This window comes from Phallusia mammillata, chromosome 8 (assembly GCF_965637545.1).
Source record: "Phallusia mammillata chromosome 8, kaPhaMamm4.hap1.1, whole genome shotgun sequence".
NCBI lineage: Eukaryota > Metazoa > Chordata > Ascidiacea > Phlebobranchia > Ascidiidae > Phallusia > Phallusia mammillata.
The window spans coordinates 1,541,678-1,551,534 of NC_137259.1; the positions used below are offsets into that span (position 1 = coordinate 1,541,678).

The 9,857-nt window shown below is 37.2% G+C and overlaps 2 protein-coding genes across 2 annotated transcripts; both read right to left on the minus strand.

Annotated features, from left to right (window-relative positions):
- Positions 1-4,884: 4,884 nt before the first annotated feature.
- On the minus strand, positions 4,885-8,737 carry LOC145205119 (uncharacterized). Its single transcript, XM_080077767.1, has 9 exons — positions 8,650-8,737; positions 8,308-8,379; positions 7,601-7,669; positions 7,465-7,545; positions 7,335-7,407; positions 6,771-6,967; positions 6,343-6,445; positions 6,153-6,280; positions 4,885-5,774 (listed from the first exon to the last, which is right to left on the minus strand). Exons 1-9 carry the CDS (start codon positions 8,735-8,737, stop codon positions 5,434-5,436), a joined length of 1,152 nt encoding a protein of 383 aa, XP_079933893.1. The 3' UTR covers positions 4,885-5,433.
- An 18-nt stretch (positions 8,738-8,755) lies between these two features.
- LOC145205121 (large ribosomal subunit protein bL12-like) lies at positions 8,756-9,699 on the minus strand. The gene has a single exon (XM_080077768.1). It carries the CDS (start codon positions 9,588-9,590, stop codon positions 9,015-9,017), a length of 576 nt encoding a protein of 191 aa, XP_079933894.1. The 5' UTR covers positions 9,591-9,699; the 3' UTR covers positions 8,756-9,014.
- Between the last annotated feature and the right edge of the window lie 158 nt (positions 9,700-9,857).

Consider the following 9,857-nt stretch of genomic DNA (forward strand, 5'->3'; position numbering starts at 1 on the left):
TTTTTTCGTCCGACCGTAAATTGTTTTGCAGAAAACACATCGAAAAATCAAATTAATAAATTGTAGCAGAAATTTTATTTTAAGGAAATAGTAAAAATGTCCGCAAATTTAAAATTCTAGCAGAGGGTTCCCTAACCAACTTTAATCAGTCAAGCGCAGCGACAAGTAGTTCAGTACAGAGTTAGAAATGGTTTTATATACTAACAAGCTTGATGAGTATGTTGACAATTTTTTCCTCCAAAATACTATGAGGCCGATTTACTTAATCAGGAAATATACTTCAAACGTTTGTTTCATTTTAATCCTGGGTGGGCGGGCAACGTATAAATTCGTTCTTCTGGCAATGAACTCACCGTGCTTGTCTGTTGAATTATTTTTATTGATTTTTACGAAGTTGCAAGTTCAAAGGCGCTCGCGCTAAACAGTCAGATATCTTGGCAGATAACGTTGGAACATTGTTTGCAATGGTCTTCTCCAAAAGTCAAATAAAAACCGCAACAATGGTACGATGCAAAACAGCGCCTTAACTGTGAAATCTAAGGTCACATTGTAATGTAACGTAAAGATTTATCTCAGTGTTTAAAGTCAGCAAGGGCGTTCACAAAAACCTGGAGATTAACTAGAACGAGTGATTGGCCAAATAAATTGCCAGAGATTTAAAAAAAATCGAAAAAGCAAAACAACCATATCAAAATGCTATTCGAAAAAGCACTGGAATCATTTCTTTGTGTTAGGATATTAACCACACAGCACATAGTATCAACCCGTGAGTGTCCGAACATAGATATTTTTGTGCCCTTGTTTGTTGCGAACAGAGAATACAACGCCAATGAAGATCACTACCGCCACCATGCGAGAATCATCCAGCGGGAAATTTAGAACGCTACAGTTTCTACAGAGAATGGGATATTTTTGTTTTTGTGAAGGACATACGACGCCTGTAAGTCGGGCCGGGTTCGGGTTCGGGTTCGGGTTCGGGTTTACGTTTCTTCAAAAACGAGCTTTATTCGGGCCTGGCTTTACACTCTGTGTCAGTATTTGTTAAATTTAACTAGCTTAGTAGCCAGTTGGTGGACCTGACCTAACGTCAAACAGCCATAACACGCCTTGTTCAAGACCAATTGACTATTGTGTTGGTTCTCTTGGTCTTTCCTAAAGCTTTAATGTGCAGGACTGTCAATCACACTTTTGGGCCTAAACGGACATCTTAAACACGATTCGGGTTTGGGCCGAGTTTTCGGGCCCGTTTACAACTCTGGTATCAATTATTTAATGCGTGACATTCAAACTTCAAAGATCTATTGGCGATACCCAAAACGTCAAGCCTATACAAGCTAACAGTGCACTGACAATTGTGTCTGACTAAACGTAATCTGGTTTAAACAACTACTACTGAAAAATTTATATCTTATCAAGTCAGACAGCTTTTAAACTGGTAAGAATGTAATATTTCTGTAGGCATGTTATTACATGGTAAGCAGTTCAATGGACACAAATATATACTTTCGACGGTAAGAGCTACTCGGGCTGGGGTGAGGGTTGTAATTGAAATAATACTAGAATCTGGTCTCATTTACCCGTGTTAGGGCTTGCATTTTACTTTCCACACAACTCTTGGTTTAATGCGGTAACATACGGTATTTAGTACCACCCGTTATTAATTTCTTTGTAAGCAAGGATAACAATTTAAGTTACCACATGGTAAAAGTTATTGAGGTGGTTAAAATAATAGTTTGTCAGACTTATTTTACCATTTTTTTTACAGTAGAAGTTACAATACGGTGCTAGTAGAGAATTTACTATCAAATAGAATAAAACCTTATGTGGAAACATACAGCTACGAAGCTATCACTTACGACTGGAGGAAGTCAGAAATGCTTAGGTTTCATTTTTGTCATCAATTGTTGTTGTTTTTCGCGTGGTTGCAGTTTTTGTACAAAAATCTTCTTTTTTGCTAAAGCCCCCATATGCGATATGTTCATATCGTTTAGAAGCCGACAAAGAGAGATCAACCAAGAATCTGCACAGAAACAGTATGAAGAAATCATCAGTAATGTCTAAAACATGTTTGATGTTGTTTGTTGTTGCCTTGGTCTTGACAAGTCATTCAGCTACAGCAAAGGTAAGCTTGTGTTAACTGCTAATACTTTGCAGAAAAAAAAATCTTGCTGGGACACCAGTCTATTGCGGTCAGTGCTAGTAACAACGTATATGTTTGACTGCACAAAGCTCGTTGGGAAACTCTCGTTTCGGTTATTAAATTTGTGCCAGTAGCTATAGTTGTTTACGTAAAGCTTGTTAGGGGACCGGACTTTAGCGTGCAATACCGTGCAGGTAACAAGCGCCATGGCAGATACGACAAAGCTTGTAAGGAAACCTGCGTTTGGGTTGTAAATTCGTGCCCGTAGTCATGGTTGACTGCATGAAGTTTGTTAGGAAACCCGCTTTAGGTGTGCAAAGTCGCAAATTTAACAACTACTGGATTACTGATTAAAGTTGATGTTTATATTGTGTTTACAGTGGACATGCTACTGCCTCGAGAATTGCGCTGACTTTTCATTGACAATACGTAAGCAAATTTCTTACCTAAAATTCACTATTTTATCGCTTTAAAATTTTGGGCATTGATCGTCCGTTAAATTCAAAATCGTTGATTTTTTGCAGTGTTTAACATCTGCCAAGCCTGTAAGCTCACGGGTATTGCGGGACTAAAGATGAAGAACAAACAATCACCAAATAAAATGTGTTTTGGGTGTAATAAAACAGCTGACTGTTTACAACTGGTGTAAATGATTGTATGCAGAGGTGGAAATCAGCCGGTTCGCACCGGTTTTACAGAACCGTCTCACGAAATGTTATGAGATCAGCGAACCGGTTAGCATTACTGGTTAGTGTCAATAGACTTTTTGTGACAGAACCCGTTAAAAAATATGGCTTTTGTGATAGAACCGGCTGACAAAAAATTGAATTCCACCACTGTGTTTATTTCTCATCGTGAAGGACAACATAGCAACTTGAACAATCACCGAGTCGGAAATTGTTACACAACGGTGTGACTTTATTAACGCAAAAACGTGGATAATGCAAATGTACTTTGGTTGAGACAGAGTGGTAAACAGGCCTGAAACTGGAGTCCGAAACCCGACCCGAATCGTTTTTGAGAAACCCTTTTAGGCCCAAAAGTTTGTTGACCAGCCTATACAGTGAAGACTCGGGAAAGACCAAGACAACAAACACAATAGAAAATTGGTTTTGAACAGGACTAGCCTATTAAGGTCGGTTTGACAGAAGGTCAAGTCCAGCAACTAACTATTTAGCTAGTTAAATTTATTCAAAATATATTGACGCATTGTGTAAGGCAGCGGTTCCCAGCCTGTGGGTCGCGACCCCAACTGGGGTCGCCTGACAATTTGCCTGGGGTCGCCGAAGGGAATGGCTCCCAACTCATTTTAGGCCATAGACTAATTTAACAAATAAAAAACAAAAGAACTGGGCACCACATTCCTTCCCTTCATTGTTTTTTAAAGTATGTAAACTAGTAACTACATCTGGGGTGGATGTTTAATTTTCGAAGATTTAATCGTTTTCACAAAATGCTAAATATTGCCTGGTATTATTACGTAATAATACTGCATTCACATAATCATTAAGTCAGAACCTGCCAACTTGTTTTGTATTCTCGCGATAATATGGCGGCGGGGTGGTGGCGAACACCGTGGATATTTGGGTTTGTTTGTATCGGTATCTTACGAAACACCGTAAAATCTGAACAAATTTGGGAACAGTTTTGCTTTTGAACAAGCGTGCTGACGAAAAAGCAACTAGTTTGGTTGGTGCCTTACTTGTATGACGTCAAACACACAATTGTTGGCAGTGAATGATTGGCCACTATGGTGTACAATGCGATTGTTCTGTAATAAATGGTCACTTTGGGTGATACAAAAGCAACGACTTGACGAAACTGTTTCTAAACATTGCTAAACCAAAAAAACGTTAAAGCGAATTGTTCCAAATCAATATTATTTTAAAAACAATTTTTTGTTAAAATTGACGAACTTTGCTTTTTATTAAAAGTATATTGGGCTTTGAGTTGGAGCTCGTTTGGTTGCACGCATTAGTGACGTCATAATTTAAATCCACCACCTTGCATTTTTGTAAAACTCGGCGCCTATGCGTGGGGTCACCTCAACTTGGGAACTGTTTTAAGGGGTCGCGGCACCAGAAAGGTTGGAACCGCTGGTGTAAGGTCAGGCCCAAATTAAGCGCGCTTTTTGAAGAAACCCAAGCCCGAATTCTGGGTTGAAATGTTAAAAGTTTAAGACTTAATGTTGTTTGACAGAGATTGAATTCAAATGAAACACTTAATATGCAGGAAAAGTAAAGTTATATAAAGAACAAATATCAAATTCTATACTTATTTTTTATAGTTGTCGGTATTATTCTATTTCAGAAAATAGCAATTTAGAGATTTTAAAACAACTACTTGCTCTATCTATAGCAGGAGTGGGCAATTAATTTTCAAAGAGGGTCACATAAGCAAACTGACTTGTGTTGGAGGGCCGAACTAACAATAACATGAACTGAAATCTGCTCAGTACTAATTTTCCTCATCATTTAAAGATTGAAATATATATTTGTGATTAAAAGAATAAGAGTATTTTGTAAATATTTGCATTGAGATTTTCGAAATTTTTATTTAATTTGTCAAATCAAATTTGCGTTTTGCGCTTTCCAGTTTGTAAAAATCAGACAATTTATATTTTTTTGCTATTCTTCCTGTTTTTTCGACAACACAGGCTATATCACGTAACATTGGGTGGACAACTTGTGTTTATATCGACTTTACCCAGCATCACTTGTAGTTGTTGTGCGTTGCTACGTGAATATATATAAAAAAACATGGCAAAATATATTTTAAAATAAAAACAACACTGCCGTATTTCACACACACAGCATAAATGAGCCTATTTTTCCTTAATTACTTGACCTCACACGGGCCAGACAGGGACAGCCAACGGCCTGGATGTGGCCCGCGGGCCGTAAATTGCCCACGTCTGTTATAGGTTGGTACGCAGCGATAAAAAGCCGTCAGATGGTAAGGTTGAGACCCACTGCAGTAGACCGAACGACGACCCATGAATAGGCTAACTATATTTCAAAAAAACATATAGCCGGTATATGTCGAGCGCACAAAAATTGTTAAATATCTGGTTTAGGTGGTACGCAGCAATAAAAAAGTCGCCAGGCCGAACGCGATCACTTTAAGGTTGAGAATTGCTGCAACAGGCCGTTTGACATTTCATAAACAGGCTATACTCACCCGTTTAAAAAAAAATCAGTCTATAAATGCCAACTGTACAAAGAATAAAAAAATACGACAAATTTATTGCAAATATTATAAATACTGCTCTTCAACAAACGAAAAAAGTGACGTCATCTGCACATTTCCTTCGGCGGTGGTCTCATTGGGATTTCCCCTAATGTGAATCTCTCATTTTGGAACTGTTCCAATTCTTCGTCGGTCAAAATTTCACGATTCGTGTACCTCGTGTCTTCCGCTTGAGGCGCCACAGAGACCGGCGGCGCGTTTTTAAATATATTCGCTACAGCGACTACTTTTGGTTTGGCGGGTTCAGGTGCTGGAGTAACTGACCCAGAAGGTTGGGGGTTATTTTGGGGTTCAGGTGTGGGCAAAGACGCAGGCAAGGGCTGGGGGTCAGCTTGCAAAGAAGGAGGTTGTGTAGGGGGTACAGTTGCACCCTTCTGCTTAAAATCTACAACATAAAAATATCAGTAAGTTGACCAATCTGTCGCAACATGACATTACAGGTTTTATTACAATATGTTTAATGCCAGTAGAAAGCACTGCGAAAACAATATGTGCCCTTTGGTGACTAATAAGTTTTCATCAGGTACAATGCACACTGTTTGGACCAATGAGGTCTCATCAGTGCAGCTGGTGGCAAAACATTACCTGTATGATCTAATGTGGCCTCCTTACAGCACTCCAGTTTGTTGAGTGGAACATTATCAAGAAAACAGCTATTATTTTACTGCCACATATTTGGACGGTGTATAGCATTATTTGTATTCTGACTTTTATTTCAATCATTTTGAGACATACTTGTCTGGTAAATGAAAAGATAACTCACCTACACCTTGCCCATACATTGACATAATAGTCAGACAAGACGAAGGGTTTGATGCAACAGAGTTATTCATATCAGACAATATCGCTTGTTTCACATCATTCATCATTATAAATAGTTCATCTTTTCTCCTTCAAAAATATGTTATTTCACCAATAAGGTTCCATGGCATTAAATTAGTTTTTGTACTAACTTGTTGTACATCATGTCCACTTGTTGTATTAAACTTTTATAAACCTCCTCTCCATGTAGAAGAAACAAAACTCTTAATTCCTCTGGTTGTATATCAGGAAGACCTTAAACAACATAATTATATCAGCACAGCATAAACATAGACAAAAATATGGCCTATTGGTACATTCATCTGCTTTGTGCTCACAGGGTTGCTGGTTCTAACCCTGTCTCAACCATGTGTTTATCTGACCAAGAATTGCCCCTTACCAAAGTTAAGAATATCAAATATAAAATAAAACAGCATTATTGTATTCAGACAGGCAGCTAGACAGCAGACTCACTGTATGCTTACATATTGCTTGCCTGCCAAGAAAACAAATCAACTGATTATAGGTAAAATGAAGGTTCCCAACACAGCATTCGAAACAAATATTTTACACCTTTTACCTTCTATGCATTTCTTTCCTTTAGAACAGTAATAACAAGAGTAAGGCCACATTTTTGACTCCACCCAAACTTTCATGTCATCTTGTATCGATTTGATCATTGCTTCATCCTCAGCTTGTCCAGAAGCAAAGTTATTATCGTTTGGGGCATTTTCTAAGGCGCTGAATTTGTTGGTTGACCCTTTGCTCCAGTGGAACCTAAACAACCAAATATTGTGAAATGTTGAATTTTGGCAAATACAAACCCTTAGTATTAAAAATGTTTGCTTTTTGAGCACTTTTTTATTACAAATAACCGCTGTTTTGATGTCCCATATGGGTGCCTTCATTGTGATAACGGCACATTATGAAACACAAAGCTCTTTTAATAACATGCAAACATCAGTTATTTTTTGATAAAAATCTCATAATACAGTGTGCCTTGCAGCAACAGCCTATTAACAAGCCAATAGGTATGTTCTAATCTAATACAAAAAAGCAATTTTATTGTAGAACTGCTTGGTACTGGATGGTGTAGGCACCCAAAAATTTTTGTTAAAAAATTTTGTCAGAAGAAAAAACTGACCTATCTTGATTTGGTTTTTTAGGTTGTTGATGTTGCTGTTGATTATTTCTCATAAAAGGGCTGCTGTAGTCATCTAAAAACATTGAATTTCAGTTTTTTTTCATTCAATACTTGTACTTTTATATAATACCTTGATTTTGATTTCTACCCTGTCCACCAAAATTGCCTTGTTGTTGATTTCTTCCATAATCATTGTTCTGTTGTCGGTTTTCTATAAAATTATATTTTGACATTGATAAAACTACAACTTAAACAAACAAACGTACCACGGAACCCATCTTGGCGAGAATTTTGTTGTGAATTTCTGCCGAAACCGGATTGATAACCTCGATCACCTGGAAAAAAAATATTGCAATGATTTTAAAGTCCAGTTTTTGCTTGACCAACACAATTGCATCAAGCTTGAATAGCTTTACAACATTGCAATCGTATAAGGTGCAAAAAAATGAAGATGCTACTGGTGGAATATGATTGCTACTAGTGATGCACTGAACCCACCTAAAAAGGTTCGGGCCGAAACCTAATATTTGGCCATAAGGCTGAACCTAAAATCCCGTTCTTATGGATGTTTTCAACTGAACCTTGTGTTGTTGTTGCAAGTGAACTCAATTATGACAAACCAAAATCACATTCACAATGCAAAAGCTTTTCTAAACTTGAAAAAATATATTTTGCAGACAACAATGGCTCGTATCTTATAGGTAAATAGCTAATTTGTGATGTTTCATATTGGCGAAAATGAAAGTTTAGGTATTAATTCCAAGCAATCAAAAAGTTCGGTTTCGGACGAATTTTCAAAAAAGTTCGGAAATGTTTCGTCCAACTGAAACTTCGGTGCATCACTAATTGCTACAGCTAAACTGGCCAACTGACATATGTATGCCAAACCCTAACAGGGAAAGCAGTAATCATGGTAGCATTGCAAGCAGTACACATAATCAATTATATGCAGCATATGCTCAACCTACATTACCTTGATACTGATTGTCTTGTCTATAGTTTTCCTGGGTGTTTCTGCCATAGTTTGACCTCGATCTTTCGCCACCTTAACAAACAAGTAAAATGTTAAGATTTCATAAAGACACAACATATGATGTCTGGTTTCAAAGCTATAGTTTTTAATAAACAATTGATTCAAAAGCAAAGATAGCTTGATTTTTTTTAGTTCAAAGAATATGTAAGAATTGGGTTTCAAATTTAATTTTACAACAAATGAATAGGGCATAAAAAACATTAAAGAATGTACATTACAAAAAAGAGGCCAAAGAATTAAAAAGGTCAAGAAAAGTTTACAAAAAATGTGTTAATGAGTCACCTTGATAGACACCATCACGAATGTGTTCGTTGCGACATCGATTTCCGAACTTGCATTTTCCCTGCTGAAAAAACTTACACACAACCATGCTTACTGCTTATTCAGACTAAACAAAGATGTTAGAAACTGTTACATCACATTTCAGCAAAAATTGGACACTTATGTTACATCATTATTACAATTTTTTTTGGAAAACCAAACATAATACTCCACATTTTTTGAAACTGTATTGTCATTTATGGGAAAGACAAACCATTGGCTTGCAAGTTTTGTTTTATTGTCCAAGAACTGCATGAAGTTTATGCTCATGTACAATATGCAGTGTACATTGTATCTTTTGTTTTTGGCGTATTTTAAAAATGTTTCTACACCACTTCCACTTGGGCTCCAGCGGCGGTTAAATCTGCTTTAATTTGTTCAGATTCCTCCTTTGAAACTTCTTCTTTCAGCACACACGGCGCACTTTCGACAAACTTTTTCACTTGCACAAGATTAAGTTCAGGCAAAATCAACTTTATCGCCTTAATCACCTTAATTTTGCTGGTGGCGTTATAACTGGTCAACTTAACAGTAAATTCAGATTGTTCAACAACTCCTTGGTCTTCTTCATTGTTTCCTTCAGCATCTTCTGCCTGTGGAGCTACAACTGATGCAGCAGCCATAACCGGGGCATCCTTAATACCAAGAGTGCTTTTTAGCAGCTCATTCAAGTCTGTTACTTCACGCAATGTTAGTTTGGAGATCTCGTCCACAAGTTGCACAATTTTGGGTTCGTAAAGCTTTGGTTCGTTATCCAATTGCGGTGGTGAAATTTCTGACACAGCTTCCTGAGTTTGAAAACGATTTGACGAAGCAATAAAGCTTCTTCTACACGTAACAATTGGCTGTCGCACCAAACAAACACGTGTAGAATGTAATAACAATCTGCTTACACGAGACATTGCAAAATATCCTCACCTCATGCGTAAGTAACTGTTAAAAGTCAATGTTTGTCAAATTGTTCAATTTTTAGACAAGTTCACAATACAAATCACTGCTCGCATGCTTTTGCATCACCGAACGTTATTTTCACGAAACGTAACTTTAACAGTTCTTTTTTAAAATTATGCGTTGTCCGGGACATGCGAAAGTTTTCGATACATTTTTAACAGTTTCCGTTTAAAATAGTTCCAAACCAAAAAAATGTGTTTACATTCATCTGCTTTTGT